The sequence below is a fragment of the Oryx dammah genome, unplaced genomic scaffold (assembly GCF_014754425.2).
Source record: "Oryx dammah isolate SB20612 unplaced genomic scaffold, SCBI_Odam_1.1 HiC_scaffold_9, whole genome shotgun sequence".
In the NCBI taxonomy this organism is placed as follows: Eukaryota; Metazoa; Chordata; class Mammalia; order Artiodactyla; family Bovidae; genus Oryx; species Oryx dammah.
The window spans coordinates 52,987,185-53,009,347 of record NW_024070193.1 but is presented as its reverse complement, the minus strand read 5'-3'; the positions used below and the strand labels follow the sequence as shown (position 1 = coordinate 53,009,347).

Below are 22,163 nucleotides of genomic sequence, written 5' to 3'. Positions count from 1 at the left end.
TATTTTATTTATTTATTTTTTTTTGGACAATACTTGATAGAGAAGTTTTGTTTTCATTTTCGAACTGGAAGAATGTCTGAATAACCTGCTTTTCATTTAAGTAAAAAGTTTATTTGCTTAAAAAAACTGGTAAGCAGCAGCCCCACACACGGTTCTGGCATGTTCGAGAGTGCCACTCGATGTCCTGCGAGTTGGGTCTCTTGGAAGAAACACCCGGCACAGGAGTGTCACGTGCTCCTTGACCACAGGCCACTGCTGGAGTCTTCAAGGAGTGAGGGAGACCCCAGAACTGTGGGCAGTCAACCCTGCTGGCCTTGGTGGGCGTGGCTGCCCATGAAGGTGCCTCAGGCTGGTTGCTTTGGGCAAGACTCCAGCCTGAAAACCGGAACCTGACCAGGAGCAAAGGAGCTCTTGCAGGTTGGGCACCCCCAGAGGTAGACAGGGTTTGGGTGGAACTTGTTTATCAGCATCATCTGAGGAAGTAGGATGGCTGCAGGCCCCCAAGGAGGCGCCCAGTGACGCCCCCTACTGAGGGCAGGGCCTGAGCACAGCTGGGCAGGCCTAGGGAGGGTTGGGTACTCCTGGGTATCACAAGTGAACAGATAGCAGAGTCATAGTTCATCTCTGGAGTTCCCTTATGTATTGTCCCACACTGAGTATTCTGTGACATCCTGATTATACATTTATAAATTTCATGTTTCTTTCTTTCTTTTTTTAAATTCTATTTATTTGACTGCACCATATGGGATCTAGTTCCCTGACTAGGGATCGAACCCAGGCCCGCTACACTGGAGGTGTGGAGTCTTAGCCACTGGACCACCAGGGAGGTCCCAAATTTCATGTTTCTTTTTGGACTTCACAAAAGCGCTGAGAAATTCTGACTGTAACTCCATGTGGGAATTTCTGTCTTCTGCCTGCTTTTTTTCTTTCCTTCCTTGGCATCTCGAGCTCTGCCCTTAGAGCTCTCTTGGGGGTTTTCGCCTGCCCTCAAAACCTAGCTGCAATCTCCAAGTATCATCAGGATCCTAGAAAAACACACACGTGGGTTATACGTCTTGCCGCCTCTAGGAGTCAGATTTGCCGTTGGAACCTTAGTTTTGGGAGGGGGCTGTGATTGGGAATGTTTGTAAGGCTCCTTGTGACTCTGGGTGAAGGTGTTGCGTGCTTTATTGCCTAGACTCACCTTGTTTTCTGGGGGCCTCAGTGCTAGAGGAAAAGTGATTTCCTTCCAGGATGAACTCATTTTCATTCGTCTTAAAATAATTTTGACAGTTCTGTGAGCCCCAAATTGAGTTCTTCTCCTTTTAGCAATCCGCAGGTAAACTCAGCCAAATCCAGTCATTCAGCTGTAGAAATAGAACTTACTTCTCTAGTTACCAGTGGTTTTTCATGAAAAGGCAATGGTTCTGCTTTTGTATGTGTTGATAGTAGAAGCTGTGTGTCCAGGGAGGGTTCTGCCTGGGGTTGAACCCTGAGATAGGAAATATAAAGTATAAAATGTAAATGCAGGGATATAAAGTGGAGATCCGATGTGCCTGACTCTGGGGTGTTGGGCCCTGATCCCACAAGCAGGAGAGCAGGTGAAGAGGAGCAAGAGAAACCTGGAAGAAGCCTTGTGGGTGGGGAGCTGGGTCTTGCTGGGAGATAGGTGGTGGTTGGGTGGTGTTAGGAAGGAAGAGGGCAGCCAATGGTCATTGGGAGTGTGAAAATTTTCTTTTGTTGTAAAAAAATAGGAAAGGGATTTTGATGTGGCTTTTGAAGTGGCACAGAAAGCTCGCACAAGCCACACGGGATGTTCTGTGATCATTGAACTATGCTTTCCCTTGGCACCAGCAACCACATTGGGTCTAAAGCTGGCAGAGCTGGGAGTTCCCTGATAGTCCAGTGGTTAGGACTCTGTGCTGTCACTGCTAGGGCCTGAGTTCAATTCCTGGTTGGGGAACTAAGATCCTGCAAGCAGTGCAGCACAACTCCTCCCGCCCCCCCCCCCCCCCCCCCAAAAAAAAAAAACTGGGTGGTTAGAGCTGGTGGTATTCTTCCTCTTTCTTGGGATTTAGATGTGCCTTGAAGTTCAACGTTTCTGATTTTGGAAAGTTTATACTGTGAAACAGCACCACAAAATAATGAATATTAGCAGTTCTTTGGTGAACTATATGAAAACCCACCCTAAATGGTATAGATAAAAATTAGAAATCATTTTCACGCCAGTCCCGTTTTTGCTGCCACACAGCATACATAGAAACTTTTGGTTTCAGAGTCTGTTGGATTTAGGGGGACTGCAGAATGGCATTCTGGGCTTGTATGGGGACTCCCTGTGTTCATTTCATTGGTATTTGAATGGCAGCTCTGGCAGTCCCTCCTGTTTATGCTGCCCGAGACCTTTCCCACTGTCTGCCTCTGGAGGCATCCCAAGTGGCCTCACTCCCCTCCACCCTTGGAAAATCTGGCAACCACTGCCGTGCAACTCAAAACCCCAGCCTTGCTTTCTTGCTTCTCTGGGGCCTCCCTTCAGCCAAGCAGAGTAGACCTGTACTCCCAGCCCCATGTCGTGGGTGGGTGTGTGTGTGTGGGTGTGTGTGTGTGTGTGTGGGGGGGTGGGGGGGTGGGTGCCCGTGTGGGTGTGGGTGTGTGTGGTCTCGGGGACACAAACCAGCACTTGCACCACCTTTGTTCTTTGCCTGAGTGGAGGCTGACTCTGACGTCAAGTTATTAAACTCAAGGAGGCTTACTATCCGCACTTGCAAGTAGGGTTTTTTTTTCCTTCCGATACGTCAAAGTAGCAATTGACTCTATTACCAGATAGAAAATTCTGGGCTTTGTAAAGAGCAATATGAAGGGATATTGGCTGCAGCATTGCTTGCGAGTTTTCCAAAATCAGGAAACAGCATTAAAATCCTATCAGCAGGTACTAATTAAATAAGTTGCAGTATATCCACAGACAACGTAACACAGCAGTAAAATAGGCAGCTGGGCCCAGAACAGCCTCCAGGTTAATACACTTAAGTGAAAAAGCCTGGTGTAATGCTCTCCTATTTGTGTCTTAGAATATAGCAGGTTTTTGGATGATTACATAAAAATGCAGAAACAACCGAGCTGTTGGGGCAGATTTAAAAAAAAAACAGTTTGTTTTTTTTGTATTAAAAATGCACATATTTTTAAAAGTTGCGGACTCCTTCCCCCCCAGTAAGAGGGTAGCTTGTCCCCCGCTGGACTCTGAGCCAGTGGTGATGTCCGAAGGAGGGTCCAAGACTCCTTTCTTCACTTCCCAGGCTCCCTGAGGCCACAGCTTTGCGGCTGGCCGCACGTGGTTGGAGATTCGGGACAGCTTGTGCGGATTTGAGAGCCCTGGTTTCCAGTCTGTTTTTCCCGCAGTCAAGTAAAGCTTGGTTTCCGTGTTGTTGAAGAGACTTGATTTCGTGGCTTGACTTGACTCCTTGAACGTGGTTTACCATTTTTTAATAGGAGAGGCTGCTGAGTGTCACGAACAGATAAGGCTTCTGGTTGTCACCAGCCCGCCTCCTCCTGTAACCTCCCAGTGTCTGCAGGGGCGGCTGGAGACCTCCTCCTGTCTACGCCTGAGTTTGTGGGAGGCCGCGGGTCTTCAGTTCATTTTAAGGGCTGCCAAAAAATCTCCAAAAATAAGTTGCTGTTATTTCAGTCGGGACATCTGGACAATGAGAGACTCCCTTCATCCTTTCCATGTATGCTTCTCATTCATGCGGGTAGTTGTGTTTTAACCTGGAGTTCCACAGAGTGTGTGTGTGTGTGTTCCTTGCTGGATCACACATTGTATAAAACGGTAGATTCTGTGTGCACGCTGTCTTGTTCATTAACAGAGCACTTAATTTAAGCCCTGCCTACGGTAAACCTGCCTGCTTGGTATTTTTATTTATTTTTTCTCTAACCTCCCCCCTTCCTCTGCTGCTGGGCCCACATTCCTAGGTCTTTGTCTCCGCCTGGTATTTTAGAAATTTTGGGAGAGGAAGGCAGTGGGTGGGGCGTTTTGGAAGCTGGGGGCAGGGAAGAGGGTGGTCACTTGCAGGGTCAGAGGTCAGGCCTGCTCCATTCAGCTGGGGCAGCCAGATTGTCGCCATGTGGGGGGGAGGGGGCGTGTCCGAGCATCTGCCCGGGAAGCCCCGAAGGGGCAGCTCAGGCCCTGGAATTCCTGCCGCCAGAGGCCTGCTCCCCCCTCCTCCTCCCCGAGCCACAGTTCATGGCCTGTGCCACATTTCTTTCTGCCTGTGGCCCCTCTGAACAGCCCTCCAGTTTATTCTTTCAAAATAACCTTAAATAAGCTGGTTCAGAGAGAGTTGCACCGGTGCACACCTGCATGCACCCTGCCTGCTCACTGAGTCTCACAGGGTCCAAAATTGTTGGGTTTTGACCTTAGAACCTGTTAGGCCAGTGAGATGTGGAGCTTCTGGATGGAGTGATGTCCCTCCAAAGTTTTACTCTAATAGAAAGTTTACAGTATGTGATCATCGCGTTTTTTGGTTTTAGCTAGTGTGTTCTTGAAAAAAAAAAAAGGCAATAGTTGGCCAGGGCTCTGTGACAACCTAGAGGAGTGGGATGGGGTGGGGGTGGGAGGGAGGTTCAAGAGGGAGGGGACATATGCATACCTATAGTAGACTCATGTTGATGTATGGCAGAAACCAACACAATATTGTAAAGCAGTTATCTTTCAATTAATAAATTAAAAAATCAACAGGTGAATGAAAGCATTTCTGGGGTTCTGCTTTTACCTTCCTTTCAAAAAAATTTTTTCCCCCCCATGCCAGACAGCACATGGGACCCTAGTTCCCCCTCCAGGTATCAAACCCACGACCCCTCGTCTGCATCCCTGCTTTGGAAGCAGAAGTCTTAGCCAGTGGACCACCAGGGAAGTCCTCCCACTGTTCACGTCACCCGCAGCCCTGTGGCCGGTAGTTAGCCTGGAACTGCAGAAGCACTGGCACTTGGAAAAGCAGAGTATGTTAGAGCTACACTGATCCCATGTGAAACAGTCAGGTGGGGTCATGCCCCAGGGCCCCCATTGGCCCGTTGTCGAAGTGCTTCGGGCCTCCGCTCTCGGCCTAGGATCTCTCTTCTTCCCTCGCTGCTTGTAGGGTCCTATTTATTTGTTTATTTCTGCCTGCACTTTGTAGCACATGGGCTCTTAGTTCCCCAACCAGGGATTGGACTCAAGCCCACTGTAGTCGAAGCTTGGAGTCTTAACCACGAGACCACCAGAGAAGTCTCTGCAAGATCCTTTGAAAACCCACCATTTGTGGGATCTCTTTTCCCCGAACAGTTTCATGCATGTATACGCTAGAGTTTGCAAACTTAAAAGCCCAGAAAAATCACCTTAATACCTTGCAGCTGAAAGCTGGCACCTGGAGGCTGGCTTCTGGCTCAGCCCAGAATTCTCTGGTTTGTGGCATTGAGTGCCCAGAGATATAGGGTTCCTGTGAGTTCTGGAGTGGAAGGGGTTTCCTGAGGTCCCTGGTCAGACACCACGTGCTCCATACAAGGAATTGAAGCCGAGACAGGTGACTGGATAGCAGGTATCCTGGCAGGCAGGGTGGTAGTGCCAGGCTCAGGCTGACAGCCTAACGTTCTTCCCCACTTGGCAGGAGCCCACAGATCTAAGAAAGCAGGCAGACACCAGTCATCCACGCGTGCCGCTGGCACCCTCCATCCCCCTCCCCGCCCCCCAAAATAGGTGGATTCTGAGCAGAGGTGAAGAGAAGATTGCTTAGCTGTTTGGTAAGAGGAGGGAGCCTTCTGCTGGGAGGTTTTCACACTTCACATTAGCAGGAGTGATCCCTTTATTCCCGTGACAAATGGAAGGAGCAGAGGGGAGGGATGTTGTTCAGGCCAGAGAAACTCTTTAGTAGAACTTCGTAAAAACGCAGCGTCCAGGAATTTTCCTACATTTATTTATTTAGCTACCAGGTAGCTTTTTTGGTTTAGATCTCAGGCTGGCTTGAGAATTTTAAATTTATCAAATAGAGAAAGATTATATCGCTAAATGGCAGGCCTTTTTCAAAAAGCAATTGGCCTTCACGGAAGCAAATGCCTCCTGGACTCGACTTCTGGAGAAGTACGCTCAACAAGTTACAAACCTGATCACGTTTCCTGCCTGAGAAATGGGGGTCTAGAAAACTTGCCGGATCACAACGATTTCTTCCAAGCAGGAATTTTATATCCTTAGTCTTTCCTTTTCCCCATTCTTGGATCCCAGACGGAAGCAGCACCCTAATCTCTACTGGGTCACGTGCTCCTCTGAGTGGGGGCCTGTTTGCCTGACAGCCGCTTGGGGGCATCATTTCCTAATGGACTTGCTCCACCCACAGTAAATAATGCGAGCTGACCTGGGCCCTTGCAGTATGGGACGTGCAGTGTAATAGGAACTTCCTGGATCTCAGGGCAACCCCCATCTCTTCTTCCTTCTCACAATACTCTGCTTCCACAGTCTCCCGGTCCTGAGTCTTACCCCCTCGGTGGTACCTTGGCAGGTGCTTTGTGCCCTGGACGGGGTACCCAGAACCCTGTGTGTTGGGAGCAGCGCTTGCTACCTGTGTGACCTCTTCTCCTGGGCATTGAGTGCTGCAGATGCGAAAGCACCCCCTGCCACCAAACACACAAACTGCTTCCCTGCCTGTTGGCTGGCTTCCCCTCACCCCCTGGTGTAACAGAGGCAGACTGAAGCCCTGCTCTTGTAAGCAAGCCAGCAAACATTTACAGACAGTGGTGCCGAGGGCCAGCTCTGGGGAGGGATGCGATGGGACTGGCCCCGTGCCAAGGAGCTTTTGCTGTTGAGAGTTGGGTGTTTATCAGCAGGTGGAGGCTGTGCCAAGCCTTCTGCCCCTCCCAGCACTGGGGGTGCCCCAGGGCAGCACAGAGCTTGGCATAAAGCAGCTCTGTCAAGCACCGGCTGCCTCCCAGGGTCAGCTCCTGGGAACAACTTGGCGGGAAAGAGAAAAACAAGAAGCTGGCTGGCTTTACCACGAGCCTCTGGCCTTCGTTCCAGAAATGGAAGCCCTCACCTTGCTTAAGTGCTTCTCGATGGGGAAGGTGGCAGCGGGCTGTAGTGGGTGGGTGTTTGATCCTGGCCCCCCGCCTGGCTTCCCAGCCCAGAGCCTGGAATGGCAAGAGAAACTTCGTGTATTCGTTCATTCCGGCCACCCATCTCAGACCACAGAGACGTACTCTTGGAACTTCCTCTGGTTAGATTAGGATTCGGAAGTCTCTGATGGCAGGAGAATCATTTTGTTTCTTGGTCTTCCAAGCGGCTCAGGCGTGGCTGTGAATGAAACGAGCAGAACGGAGGGGCTGGTTGGTTTTTCTCTGTGTAGGGGGTGGAGGGGAGCAGGTTGTCCTCAGGGTGGACTGCGGCACCCCCGCCTCCCGTGGGGGGTGCGTGTTTGTCGTGGGAGTCTGCGCGCAGAGCGTCCCGCACGCCATTAACGCCTGCGTCTCTCTGGCCCCCAGGTGCTGCACCTGTACTGCGACACGTGCTCTGTGCCCATCTGCCGCGAGTGTACGGTGGGCCGGCACGGCGGCCACAGCTTCGTCTACCTCCAAGAGGCGCTGCAGGACTCGCGGGCCCTCACCATCCAGCTGCTGGCCGATGCCCAGCAAGGCCGCCAGGCCATCCAGGTCAGTCCCTCCCCACCCTTCACCCGTCTCCCTGGTTCTTCCTGGCACAGAAAACCTTCCCCACCCCCCTTTCAGATGTGTGCAGATGTTTGGGTGTGCCATGGGACAGTGATCCCTGAGCCCACGGGACAGGCAGCAGCAGTCACATGAGGGTGGAGGGGCAGGGTGTGCAGACCTCACAGTCTCATGAAGATGACAGTGATGTAGCTTGAGTTACTAGCCGCTCGGGGCAAGCTTCCCATCCAAGTTCCTCTCTCCTGCTTTTCCCCCACCCCCCGCCCCAATCCAATGGACATCAGCCTGCTTCAGTCAGAACTGTAGGAAGACTGTCCTCATCTTGCTACCCAGATTGGTTTACAGGTGAGAAATAAGTGAAGATGGGAAATTTTATATAAGGTTCATAATCTCAGGCTTCCCCGGGAGCTAAATGAGGTCATGTACGAAGGGATACGTGTAACTTTGGGACACAGGGAAGTTCGCTTACATTGATAATAATAGTGTTGCCTGATCCAGGTTGACAGGGTTTTAGGAAAATAAAAAAAATCAGGTTGTTTTCCTTGTCTCGTAGGATAAGCTTGAAAGTCAAACATTACTAATCCTCAAGCAGAAATTGAATAGGAAACTGTTTAGAATGTGAATTATTTTTTAAAATAAGATTTTTGGAGGGAGATGCTAAAGAATCGAAGAAGGATGGTTTAGGATTTTAGTAAGTTTTTCTGCAACTGTCAACATTTCTATACGTGATACTGAAGTAATCTTTCTGCTGAGTCAGGTTATCTGATAGCCAAGGCACTTGACTCATGAAAGTACAACATGCTGGGAAAGATTGAGGGCAGGAAGAGAAGGGAATTACAGGGTGAGATGGTTGGATGGCCTCACCCACTTGATGGACATGGGTTTGCGCAAACTCCGGGGAATGGTGAAGGACAGGGAAGCCTGGCAGGCTACAGTCTGGGGGGTTGCAAAGTCAGACACAACTTAGCAACTGAACAACAACAAATGTAATGTGAGAATTTCATAAAGGTTTTCCCTGGGGCCAACCACAGTTGGGATCAGGAATATAGTTGCTTTCCACGTAAGACAGCCTTGATTCTTTTACTTCCTTTTTCATCACATTTAAGATGCCATTAATTGAAAGATACACATTTATTTTGTGTACAACCAAGAAAGGAAAAAAGCCCACTGACAATGTTAAGATGAATCATAGTTTGAAAGATACTCAGTGTGCTAAAGATACAGCAGTAACTCTCATATCTGCTGTGGTGCCCTTTATCGGTGACACTTGCTCCTCTCTTATCTTCTGACTATTGGGCCACTTTAAATACCTGTCATCAGGCCACCACCGTTCTCCATGCAGACATCACTAATCGCTTTTGGCACTCTTCTCAGTGAAACCTAGATTGGCCTCAGACTCTCCTCGGTACTAAGTGGCCGCCACTCAACAGTCAGCTGGCATCACTGACTTCCCTGCCCAGATTGAGATCCTCAACTTCAAGTGTTTGATTGAATCTGTTAACATTTGAAGACAACGTTTTTTTCTCAAGTGCTTGTTCGGTGATCTTTCTTCTTTCCCCCCTCCCCCGCCCCCCCTTTTCTTTCCTTCCTTCTTATTTATTTATTTTAAAAATATTTATTTTGGGTTGTGCCTGGTCTTGGTTGCGGCACACAGAATCTTTGGTTTTGGCATGTGGAATCTAGTTCCCTGACCAGGGGTCGAACCAGGCCCCCTGCATCAGGAGCACAAATTCCTAGCTGTTGGACCACCAGGGAAGTCCCTCTTCTTCTTTTTTAAAAAGTTTATTTATTTATTTTAGTTGGAGGATTACTTTACAATGTTGTGGTGGATTTTGCCGTACATCGACATGAATCAGTCATGGAGCACACTTCTTTTTTTATACCAAGTGTGTGTTTGTTTTCCAAGCTTCCCCAACCCTTTCACCCACTGCCATTTCCCCCAACACATCTGCCTCTTGAGTCCTTCAAATGCTCTGCCTAAATAATGGGAGTTAGTTAAGCAGGTCCTGGTCTGCACACCTTGGAGTGCAGTGCTTGCCTGAAAGTTGTGTAGGGTTTGGAGAAGAAAGATCCATTTGGTCTCTTCATACCGAGCTTTTATGACTTTGGGAATGGGGACGACTCAAATTACAACCAGAGCTTTGCTCCCCTTTACCTGTTTTGGGCTTCCCTGGTGGCTCGGCTGGTAAAGAATCCTCCTGCAATACAGGAGACCTAGGTTCAGTCCCTGGGTTGGGAGGATCCCCTGGAGAAGGGAAAGGCCACCCACCCCAGTATTCTGGCCTGGAGAATTCCGTGGACTGTATAGTCTGTGGGGTCACAAAGAGTCAGACACGACTGAGCAACTTTCACTTCACTTCAATTTTACCTGTTTGAAAAATGGAAGAAATATTTCTTATCCTAGGGTAGGAGGGTCAAACCCAAGGGGAGGAGATGCTGAGAGCAGCCTGGGTAGGAGACAGGGTAAGGTGGGGGGTGACCAGACCCTCACTGTCCATATTGTCCATGCAAGGGGTGGATGGTGGTCACTGCCCTCCAGCCAGTTCTTGCCCTGTAGGAATGTGCGCCTGTTATTTCCATTTCCTCTGCTTTTAATGGAAAATCAGTTTGGTAAGTAATATGACATTAATATAAACCTAAGGCAGCTTGATGCCTTTGCTTACCATCTGGGAAGCGTTTTACAATGTTACAGACATAGGCATGGTTGGCTCCGTGATGCATGTCTAGAAGTCGGGGAAAGGACCTTGTTTCTTCCTTTTGACTTCCTGTTCTCAGCAGCAGCTCTTTTCCCTTCCTGGTAGCAGAAGTTGGTTCCAATTCCCAGCTGTTGCCACTCCCAGAGTGAGCTGGGCCCTGGGGTGTCCCTCTCCACACTTCTGGGTCCCAGCAACCCCTACTTTTCTTTGTTCTCAGACACCAAGGAGTGGTAGCTGCTGACTGAAGTTATCTCTGAATCCTCAGGGTGCTCTTTGCCCTAGTAGGTCTCCACTTCCTGTACAACCAAATTCCTTGCGTTAAATCGTCTCTGTTTAAATGTCTAGTGAGGTTTCTCTTTTTCTGAATCAGTCCCTACTGAAAACCTGAGATGTTTTGAAAGCTAGTGACTCTGTTATATATCTGCTCATATACACACTTACTTGATTGATCAGTCTTAACTTTTTCTCTTTGGGGTAATTTGGATACATCCATCTATTTCAACTTGTCTGCTGCTGTATTAGTTTCCTTGGGCTGCTATAAAGTGGATGACTTACAGCGATAGGAGTTTATTTTTTCGCAGTTCTGGACTATATAAGTCAGAAACCGAGGTATCACTAAGGCTGTGCTCCTTGTAAAGACTAGGGAAGAACCTTGTCTTGCTTCTTCCTGCCTTAACTTGTACCTGCATCACTTCCCATTTCTGCCTCTGTCCACCCATGGCCCTCTGTGCCTCCCCGGTGGCTCAGATGGTAAAGAATCTGCCCACAGAGGTGGAGACCCGAGTTCGATCCCTGGGTTGGAAAGAGCCCCTGGAGAAGGCAGTGGCAACCCACTCCATTATTGCCTGCAGAATTCCATTGACAGGAGCCTGGCGGGCTACAGTCGGTGGGGTTACAAAGAGTCGGGCACAACTGAGTGACTGACTCTTTGACTTTTAACTTTCCCCCAGCCCTGTATGGTAAGAGTCATTGGATTTAGAATTCGGGCTAGTCCACTGTGACCTCATCTTAAATAGTAACATTTGCAAAGACCTTATTTCCAAGTTAAGTCATTTCCTGCAGTTTCGGGCACATCTGAATTTTGGCAGCATGGTGTTTAACCCACTGCAGTCATGGCTGGGTATTTCTGCTTCCAGTTTTAGTGAAGGAAGTGACATCTGAGCTGAGGTTTGGAATCTTGGGGTGACTTTGGAGGTGAAAGCCATCCCAGGCCATGGATAGCCTGTGAGGTGTCCCGATCAGCCAGGTACCAGCTCAGATCCACTCAGTGGGTCCTTAGGCCTCCTGGGGATGTCCACCATGTCTGGTTTGGGGGCAGCTGCATGGGGTTCCCATTAATGTGTCTTCCTACTGAGCATGAAAGGTGGTCAGTTAGGAGTCTCAATTATAAGTGACTGAATGAATTGTAGCTGATGGTTGTTATTGAGTGTCTTAAGTTGTTGTCTGATTGTTTTTTGACCCCATGGACTGTACTCCACCAGGGAAGTCCCTGGCAAGAATACTAGAGTGGGTTTCCATCCCCTTCTTCCGGGGATCTTCTTGACCCAGGGATTGAACCCACGTCTCCTGCAGATCTGTACGGCTAAGCCACCAGGGAAGCGCTTGTCACAACTGATTAGCTGAGAGCCTGGTCCTGAAAATAAGGTTGGTCGTGTATTGTGTGATTCCATTTGTCTGAAATACCCAGAACTGTAGATCTATAGAGACAGTAGGTGTTGGATGCCGTGGTAGAGAGGGAGGGGAGATGGCGAATGGATGCTTCGTTTTGGGTGAAGATGGTGTTCTGGAGCCAGATAGTGGTGGTAGCCGCACCACGTTGTGTGTGCTGAGTGTCGCTTGTGGGATCACATCACAAGCGGGGGGAGGTACGAATAGGCCTACCTGCTTGTATGATGTGGCTAAGTGGGGTGAAGGGAGAGTATGGTTGCGCCCTTGTTGCAGGGGCTCCTCAGCTAGGCACTGTTAATAATAGCCATATTTGGCTCCAGGCCAGGGTCTGGACCCAGCTCTTGCCATGTATTGTTCTGCATTTTTATCACGTTCACCCCAAAGTTGGAGAGGGCCAGGAACACGTCTGAGACCTTAGAAACTAGTAGGAGGTGGAGTTGGGATCTGAACGAACCTGGGTTTCTGAGCCCCAAGACAGCCATCCAGCCTGGTTTACCCAGGACGGGCGCCAGCCGTGGATGCGTTCCATGTCCCAAAAAGCCTCCAGTGCCAGGCACACGGTTGACTGCTCACCTGCAGCTGATTGCTGAGCCCAGGCAGGATCCAGACCCTTAAGGCTCCTTGGGTTCCTCCTGATCTGGGCCACAGCAGTTGGTTTGGAATCCCTGATTTAATACCTCAGTATCTCCAATCCTTGTGGCTTCTCAAGACACATCATGTAATATTCATGAAAACACCAGGCCGTCTGTCTGGATTAATTTTTTATGAGCAATACTACGTCTGATTAAACGGGCTGATTTACTGGGGGCTGGTGGTACAGAGTAGGGGCGTAGCGGGGGCAGGGATGGGCTCTGGCAAGGTGTGTCTGACCACAGGTGTGGCTTCTCAGGTGGGTGCGACACCGTTCTCAGTTTGTACTTGCCGTTGCTTCTGAGCTAGGCTGCAGCCTGTGGCATGCCTCCCTCCAGGGATATGCTTGGCCTTCGGGGTTTCCCCCAGGTAGGGATCCGGGCCGGAAAGCCTGTGGGAAGTCACTCGCGTGCCTGAAGTCGTATATTTCACATCTGACCCTCAGTCCCCAGTTTTGGGCTGGGACCCAGCTATAGTGGTTTCACTGTGTCGGAGTTATCTCTTGAACGATCCTGACATTCACTGTGAAGGTGCCATTTCTCATACAAAGAAGCAACAGCCCTTGCCCAGCAGCTCCTCCAGTTACATGTCAGACAGAATCCCTTCTTTCTCCCGACGCCTGCTCTCTTTCCAAGGATGGGGACCACGAGGCCTGGGTGGGGGCCCACAGCATCCATTTTTCAGGGCTGAAGAGAAGCAGCCTTGAGTGTTGCCTGTGGGGAATGAAAGTCTTTGTCGTCCTCTGAGATTGCTTTTGGTTTTCCAGCTGAGCATCGAGCAGGCCCAGACGGTGGCAGAGCAGGTGGAGATGAAGGCAAAGGTGGTGCAGTCGGAGGTCAAAGCTGTGACTGCAAGACACAAGAAAGCCCTGGAGGAGCGGGAGTGTGAGCTGCTGTGGAAGGTAACTGGGGGTGCCCCAGCCCACCCTGGGCCAGCTCGGCGGCCGCATGTCCTCTGTGAGCCGCAGCAGGACAGTGAGTGTTCTGATATCATCCCCTGGACCCTGGCTCCGACTTCCGAATAGTCTGCAGAAAGATGCTGCTTCTGCTGCTAAGTCGCTTCAGTCGTGTCCGACTCTGTGCGACCCCATAGACGGCAGCCCACCAGGCTCCCCCTGTCCCTGGGATTCTCCAGGCAAGAACACTGGAGTGGGTTGCCATTTCTTTCTCGCAGAAAGATGCAGGCGTGTCTAGACATTGCTGGTGCCCTCCGAGCAGAAAGACTCCTTTGAGAAGTAGTCAGGTCCCTGAGATTGGATGGAGTCTTGGGTTTTCTTGACACCTTTTTTTTTGGCTTGTGCGATCTTAATTCCCCAACCAGGGATGGGGAGCCGCATCCCCTACACCACCAGGGGAGTCCCAGGAGGCTTGGGTTTTCTATCGCAGACACAACAGAAAATTCTAGTCAGAAAGAGAGTACAGTGGAGGCTGCCATCAGGAAAGCAGGCTGCTAGGACACATCCTTAGTTTTGGTGCCCTGGCTGGTGGGACTTCCTGACGCCTTGTGGAAAGCCAGTTTTCCGTGTAGGGGCAGTGAACGTGTGTGCCCTTTCTTCCTGTTGGAGCAGGAAGGAGCGCAGAGCCCGCTGGTGTGCTGTTTAGATAACATCAGCCGGAGAGATGACTCGTCCCGCCCACGTCCGCAGCAGCTTTTTCTTGTCAGATCTTCCACCCTTACCCAGGAAGAAAAGGGCAGGAGCCTTGAGAGGGTCCAGTGCCTCACTCCAGTTCTACTGGAATCAGTCACCATCTCAGAACACACAATGACAACTACAACTACACAGCGGCTTCCCTGTGGTCCACTAGTTAAGACTGTGCTTCCAGTGCAAGGGGCGCAGGTTCCATTCCTGGTTGGGGAACTAAGATCCCACGTGTCATTTGGCACGGCCAGAAAAAAAATTGAAAAAAGATGCCAGCAAAGACTACACAGACCTTATGTAAATTGTGTACTTGGGGGTGTGGTGCTTGTTGGGCTCATTGCATCTTGATTTTCTTTGTACAATTATTTATTTGTTCTTGGTTGCACTTGATCTTCATTGCTGCTCAGGGGCTTCCTCTAGTTGTAGGCGGGGCCGGGGGGAGGCGCTACTCTTCCCTGCAGTTGGGGGATTTCTCTTGTTACGCAGCACAGTCTCTAGGCACACGGCCTGAATTCAGTAGTTGGAGCTCGTGGGCTCTAGACCTGGGCTGAGTAGTGGTGGTGCACGGGCTTAGTTACCCCAAGGCATGTGAGATCGTCCTGGATCAGGGATTGAACCCATGTCCCCTGCATTGGCAGGCAGATGCCTGTCCGCTGGGCCACTAGGGCAGTCTGATGGCATCTTGATTTCTGAAAATGATCCTCGTCAATTTCCTGTGCCCTAAAACAGTGCATTGTGCCGGCCTTTTGGAAGGCTGCGTTGGATTGCTTTCTGCCTGCTCGGGTCTCTCAAGGAATATGGCTCTGCTCCCTTTTGGCAGGAGAGTCCTCGGGTAGAAACCGTCCAAGAGTTCATTCACACGGTATATTCGGGCACCTCTGTGGGCCTGTCACAGTTTTCAGACACTCTGATGTCCCCCCAGTCTGCCGGTCCCATGCCACCCACGAATGGTAATTATAACCGAAAGGGGCCCCCTTCTTGCAACCTGAGAGCTCTGTGGTGAACTCTGCCACAAACTTGCTCTTCTGGATTTGTGGATGAAAAGGCCTTTGTGTGCGGGGGTTTCTGCAGACCTCACCTTAGTTCCCCTCCCGCTGGTGGGCCCAACTCGCATCCTCCTCCCTCGCAGGGCCGTGCTCTTTCAGGAGCACTAGAGAGCACGTGCTTTACCATAGGAGAAGCAGATTGGGAAGCAGAGTCTGTCTGTTCTTCATGTAAGCAGCTTCTTGTGCAGATTGGGAAGCAGAGTCTGTCTGTTCTTCATGTAAGCAGCTTCTTGTTTACTTGCCTAAAAACTCACTCTTGGGTGACCCCAGATCGGCTTGCTCACTCTGGACACACAGCAGTCCTGTTCATCTTTGCTCTCTGCTGGAGTGCCTTGCCCCACATCCTGGGGAAGTCTGCCTTCTCCACTAATAACTAAGTTTTCTGCTGCCTCCCGCCTGGGCACCTTTGTATAAGGTTTTCTTTTTGTGCATCTTGGTTATTGAAAAGACTTGAGTGCTGAGTGACCCAGTTTTACATGTCTGGATACACCTCCTTTCTTGTGGCTTACACATTTACAGCCACACAGTTGAGGGATCAGAACCGAGGCCCAGAGATATGGTCCAGAGTGAGAACGGAAGATGTGCTTTCTCTTTGGTCCACACCTTTGGGCTTCTCTGCAGGAACATCCTTCCAGAGTGGACAGATGAATGTGCAGGAATCGGGTTCAGAATCATGCTATCCACCCCGCAAGGGGAAATCGGATTAAATCCAGCCCTTCTACCAGTGAACCCTTATTCTAAAATAGACACTCTGTGGCTTTCAGATGAGTTAGGCACTCAGAAGTCACGGTCCTCTCTGCAGAACAATGCAGACTAGCCAGGCGGCTGGTTTGTTCTCTTCACGGAGCAAAACACTTAAACTTAGAGGAATCTCAAGTTATTTCATGCGAAAGAATGGAGAAATGGCTGCTTCATCATCAAACAAAAATCCCACGTTCCCTAGTAGTGTGGTTTGGGACCCTCAGAAACAGGACAGAAGCTGTGTTTTTGCATACTATAGCACTTTAGGGTTAGAGGCCCCTTTGGAGATAATCCAGGCCAGCAGTTGCCCAAAAAGGTCGTGTCTCCAGATCTGGGGTGTGGGACCTCTTAGGCTCCCTGTTGAAAATCTCTAAAACCTGTGAACAGAGAAAACAGTGAAGATGGGGGACAGAGGGGGGATTAGTTTGTACTCTGGAATTAGATGCTCACCAAATCCTTCCTTATACTCCCTCCACACATAAGTGTTCTCCCGCTGATTGTGTGTGTGTGTGTGTATGTTGAGAAAGAGACAGACAGAAATAACCTTCAAGAGACTTCTGGCCCTTGTGTAGAAGATTCAGTCTGTTGGGATTCAGCTTTGCACTCCCGTCTGTTGGGCAGTCCAGCCTCTGGTCCCATGTCTGCCACTTTACTCTCTGCCTTCAAGGCTATATGTCCCTGAAAACCTCTGTCTAAGTCAGACCTCCCTCGTGAGTCTCCCTCACACTGTGTTTACCCTCTAACCCCTAGCACTGTCTGAATTAGTCTTTCTGTCTTTCGTTGCTTACTTAGTATCTGTCTTTTCAAATGATAAGCTCAGTGGGGTGAGGCGCGTGTTTGCCCTTGACCACGTGTATCTCTACCACCTGGTGCAGTGGAGGTGCTCAGGAAACATCTACATCTGACACATGGCTGTTTTTACCTTTCATTTAATTTTTACAAGGCTTCCCTGATAGCTCGGTTGGTAAAGAATCTGCCTGCGGTATGGGAGACCTGGCTTCGATCCTTGGGTTGGGAAGATCCCCTGGAGAAGGGAAAGGCTGCCCACTCCAGTATTCTGGCCTGGAGAATTCCACGGATTGTACAGTCCACAGGGTCGCAACGAGTCAGACACGACTGAGCAACTCTCACTTCAAAATTTTTTAAAAAATATTTTGTTTATTCGGCTACACTGGTCTTCATTAGAGCACATGGGATCTTGAGCTGTGGCGTGTGAACTCTTGGATGCAGCATGTGTAATCCAGTTCCCTGACTAGGAATTGAACCCAGGCCTCCTGCATTGGGAGCATGGAGTCTTAGCCACTGACCACCAGAGGGAAGTCCCTAATTTCTAGCTTAGAGAAAAGTTGCGGGGATAATAAAAGAACGCCATGTGTGCTTGATCCAGATTCACCAGTGATTTACATCTTGTTCTCTTCTCATCATTGTGTGTGCGTGGGTACATGCCTGCAGTTTGAGAGTAAGTTGGAATGTTGGCAACTCGGCACCTTTACAAACTTAAATGTTCATTTCCTCTGAGCAAGGACATTCCCTCAATCAAAACCAGGAAGTTGAGTCTTGATATGACACTAGTTTCAAATCTTGAGTCTAGTCCACAGTCACATTTCACCAGTAGTAGTTTTTTTGTTACTGGTGTTTTCCAGCCATACCACCAGGCATGTGGGATCTTAGTTCCCTGACCAGGGGGCACAGAGTCGTAACCACTGGACCACCAGGGAAGTCCCACTCCATCCTTCAATGGCAGCATTTCCTCAGTCCAGGATTAGTCATTGCGTTTAGCCATCAGGTCTCTGTAGTCATCGCCTGTGACCAGGGAACGTTCCCCCGCCTTCCTCTGGCTGCATTTTGCTATGCTGGGGGCGTGGAGACCAGTCATTTCTGCATCCCCTCAGTCTGAGGCTTCCCTTGGTGTGTGAGTCTGTCAGCCGATGAATTGCTTTCTGTCTGTCTTCTAAGCCTCCGTGTCCTCTCTTCTGGCTCTCACCTTTCCCTCCAGGTAGAGAAGATCCGCCAGGTGAAGGCCAAGTCACTGTACCTGCAGGTGGAGAAGCTGCGGCAGAACCTGAACAAGCTGGAGAGCACCATCAGCGCCGTCCAGCAGGTCCTAGAGGAGGGCCGGGCGCTGGACATCCTGCTGGCCCGGGACCGCATGCTGGCCCAGGCACAGGAGCTCAAGGCCGTGCGCAGCCTCCTGCAGCCCCAGGAGGATGACCGGGTCATGTTCACACCCCCTGACCAGGCCCTGTATCTCGCCATCAAGTCCTTCGGCTTCGTCAGCAGCGGGGCCTTCGCGCCACTCACCAAGGCCACGGGCGATGGCCTCAAGCGGGCCCTGCAGGGAAAGGTGGCCTCCTTCACCGTCATCGGCTACGACCACGACGGGGAGCCACGGCTGTCGGGGGGTGACCTCATGTCGGCCGTGGTCCTGGGCCCCGATGGCAACCTGTTCGGCGCGGAGGTGAGCGACCAGCAGAACGGGACGTACGTGGTGAGCTACCGGCCACAACTGGAGGGGGAGCACCTGGTGTCCGTCACCCTGTGCAACCAGCACATCGAGAACAGCCCCTTCAAGGTGGTGGTCAAGTCTGGCCGCAGCTACGTGGGCATTGGGCTCCCCGGCCTGAGCTTCGGCAGCGAGGGCGACAGCGACGGCAAGCTCTGCCGCCCGTGGGGCGTGAGCGTGGACAAGGAGGGCTACATCGTGGTGGCCGACCGCAGCAACAACCGCATCCAGGTGTTCAAGCCGTGCGGCACCTTCCACCACAAGTTCGGCACGCTGGGCTCCCGGCCGGGGCAGTTCGACCGGCCTGCCGGGGTGGCGTGCGATGCCTCCCGCAGGATCGTGGTGGCCGACAAGGACAATCATCGCATCCAGATCTTCACCTTCGAGGGCCAGTTCCTCCTCAAGTTCGGGGAGAAGGGCACCAAGAACGGGCAGTTCAACTACCCCTGGGACGTGGCGGTGAATTCCGAGGGCAAGATCTTGGTCTCAGACACGCGGAACCACCGCATCCAGCTGTTCGGGCCCGACGGGGTCTTCCTGAATAAGTACGGCTTCGAGGGGGCTCTCTGGAAGCACTTTGACTCCCCGCGGGGCGTGGCTTTCAACCACGAGGGCCACTTGGTGGTCACCGACTTCAACAACCACCGGCTCCTGGTCATCCACCCGGACTGCCAGTCGGCCCGCTTCCTGGGCTCCGAGGGCACGGGCAACGGGCAGTTCCTGCGGCCGCAGGGCGTGGCTGTGGATCAGGAGGGGCGCATCATCGTGGCCGACTCCAGGAACCACCGGGTGCAGATGTTCGAGGCCAACGGCAGCTTCCTGTGCAAGTTCGGCGCCCAGGGCAGCGGCTTCGGGCAGATGGACCGGCCCTCCGGCATAGCGGTCACGCCGGACGGGATGATCGTCGTGGTGGACTTTGGCAACAATCGAATCCTCATCTTCTAATCACATTTCCTGGGCTTCCGTGTTTGGGGTGCGCGTATCCATCTCTCCTCTCTGTCTATTTCCCCCCCTTTTGAATTTCAAAGAGGAAACTGTCTCAGGGAAAAAAAATAATTTTTTTTTTTTTTTTGCTTTTGTTTGAAAGACAACAAGAAAAGTACAACATTGCTTACGTCCTACCTCATCTTTATTTTTTTACAGATGAATGTACTTATCTTTTCTGCAGGGATTGAGCCTGTGAAGTGATATCTCTATCTACCTCAGAAACCTTTTACATTTCCTTCTCGGACAGGCCCTCTGCCTCCTCCCACACTCGCTCAGTGGGGGTTTCCCTCCCCGCTCCATGGGGTGTGACACGCACAAGCCTAGCATCTCTGTGGCTGATGGGGGGTGGGCACTGGATGTGTGCGGTGGGGTGCGTTCTGTAGATTGAGCCAAGGAAAGAAACATGAGAAAACTACTAAGTGAAAAGGAAAAAAAAAAAAAAAAAAACTATAAAACTTGGGAAAATAGGATTTAAGATTCTTAATTGTAGAGTATTTGTGTTCTTAAGAATACTGTGTTTATGGGGTTAGGTTGTGTTGTGTGATCTTGATCTTTATGGGAAAAATCTTTTTTTTTTTTCTTTCTTTTTTTTTTTAATGCTGCAACAGAGAACTTTCCTGTGTTCTCCTTTTATACCTCAGTGTGTTTCTCATCCTGTTCATCATCATGTTTTCTTACTCCTAGAAGATGTGGCTGTGGCTTGCTAGCCGAGAAAAGCTGACCATTCCTATTTTAGGGTGTGCAGTCTTTATTTCTTCTGAGGGAGGGGGTGTGTGTATGTGTGTGTGTGAGAGAGAGTGCAACCACCTTACACCAAAATAGCAAAACCACCTCCCAAAGAACTTTCTTGTCACACTTTCGGTTTCTGATAAATAGATGTAGTTCAGGCTTTTTGCTTAAAAGTATTCTCAGAAGTTAAGTGATTTTTCATTTGCTGTTGGTTATAAAGAATACGTTTGAAGGAAGAAGAAAAGTCACCTCCTTCTCAAAATGAGGATTTTCAGGCATGGACTGGAGCGTGGACGTGAGTGGGTGGCGTGCACGTGCTGAGTGGGTCAGCACAGAGCGTGAGACACAGGCGAGGGACCCCCAGACTGCAGTTGACTGTGGTTCTCTGAACACTAGGTGTTTCTCCTCCTAGGATGAGGAGGCAAAGGAATCAACTTTTGTTTTAAAAGCACAATTTTTTCCTGCTTTGGAAGTTCAGGGAGATGGGCTGTTCGCGAGTCAAGTAGGAACAGCCCACTCCCACGCCCTCTCCTCAGCTCACCTTCCCAGAGCAGTCTGCTCCTGAGCCACGGGGTGTGGTTCGTTTTCCCCGCAAAGGCCTTTGAATGTAAAGGGTTTGTAAGCCAAAATCGCCCCAACCTGAACAACGTATAGGACAGAATACCCCTAGTTCAACCAAAGAAGGAAGATTTAGGAAGCCGGTCTCCCCAGCTGCGGAACCATCAGATGGCATCTGTTGCTTTACAGGGTGGGTTTGTCAGGAGCTGGACTGGGGTGCAGAGCCTTGCGCTTCTAAGCCTTGGCCGTCTTCAAATACTGAAGTGAGAACCAAATTCCGGAGGGGCACCAGAGAGTGAGGTGCGCCTGGATGGCAGTGTTGAATAGGATCTGTCCCCTAACAGATCAGTGTCTGACCCTGTATTGAAGAGAAATTCCTCTCGCAGGATGGCTAGGATTTTTAACGAACAGAATAAACTAACAGAACAACTCTTGTTCCCAAAGAAAAGGAGATGATGGGAAATAGTGTAGCCAGCCAATCAAATTGCTTTTCCCATCCAGCTTTTGGGGATATTCACCATGTTGCGGTCCCCCCTCTCTTCCCATTGCTTTAGCGCTGGGGTTTCTAAGTGACCAAGATGGGAAAAACCTCGTTCCATAAAGCAGCTTCAAACTGCTGTCACCCAGATGCGGTGTTGCTGGGTAGGGAGGTGCCAGGAGACTTTGTTCAGTTAAAGCATCTCTTCTTTGATTGAAGAATTTAATAGTGATTCCCTAATAGTGAATTCCTCTCTAATTCCTATTCATTTGTCTTTTATGTTGTGCCTAACTTCTCAGTTCTTTGACTGGTAAAGAGCACATGTAATAAAGCATTTCTTTTTTTTTTTTTTTTGGAATAACTTGGTGCTGATCTTCCTTCTCTCAGTCCTCCTGCTCCCCCCAAATAATCACCAAAGACAACTGATTTTAAATGCTTAAATTTTTTTTTTTTTTTTTAGCTGGGGGGGAGTGGATCTTGACAATTCTTTCAAATGTTCTCTGAAACTCAGGTCGTGATTATGGTTAGGCTGAGTTGTTTGAGGTAGTCACTACCTTCGGTCAGTCTGTCTTTGGCTTCATCATCTTCACCCTCACTTTTGCTTCCCAGTTTCCCTATTTGTGGGGACATATTGGGACCTGAGTGAGAAATTTTACTTGTTGCATAGCAGTAACGAACGCTGCTTCGTTAAAGTTTGTCTGTGGATCTGGTTGTGAATCCAGGGTTTCCACACGTGGCTGAAATGACCAGGGTTTCATTAATTGACTGTCCAGTGTGCAGGCTTAAAGCAAACAGGCCCCCTCCTTGAAACGAGCACAGAGGGTGGGTGACG

The 22,163-nt window shown here is 50.1% G+C and overlaps 1 protein-coding gene across 1 annotated transcript in view; it reads left to right on the top strand.

Annotated features, from left to right (window-relative positions):
- TRIM71 (tripartite motif containing 71) overlaps positions 1-19,738 on the top strand; it is a 61,781-nt gene extending 42,043 nt beyond the window's left edge. The window contains exons 3-5 of the mRNA XM_040246314.1: positions 7,474-7,641; positions 13,417-13,551; positions 18,073-19,738. Of these exons, the coding sequence (XP_040102248.1) occupies positions 7,474-7,641; positions 13,417-13,551; positions 18,073-19,524 (1,755 nt within the window). The 3' untranslated portion in view covers positions 19,525-19,738. The remainder of the gene's footprint in view (positions 1-7,473; positions 7,642-13,416; positions 13,552-18,072) is intronic.
- The last annotated feature ends 2,425 nt before the right edge of the window (positions 19,739-22,163 follow it).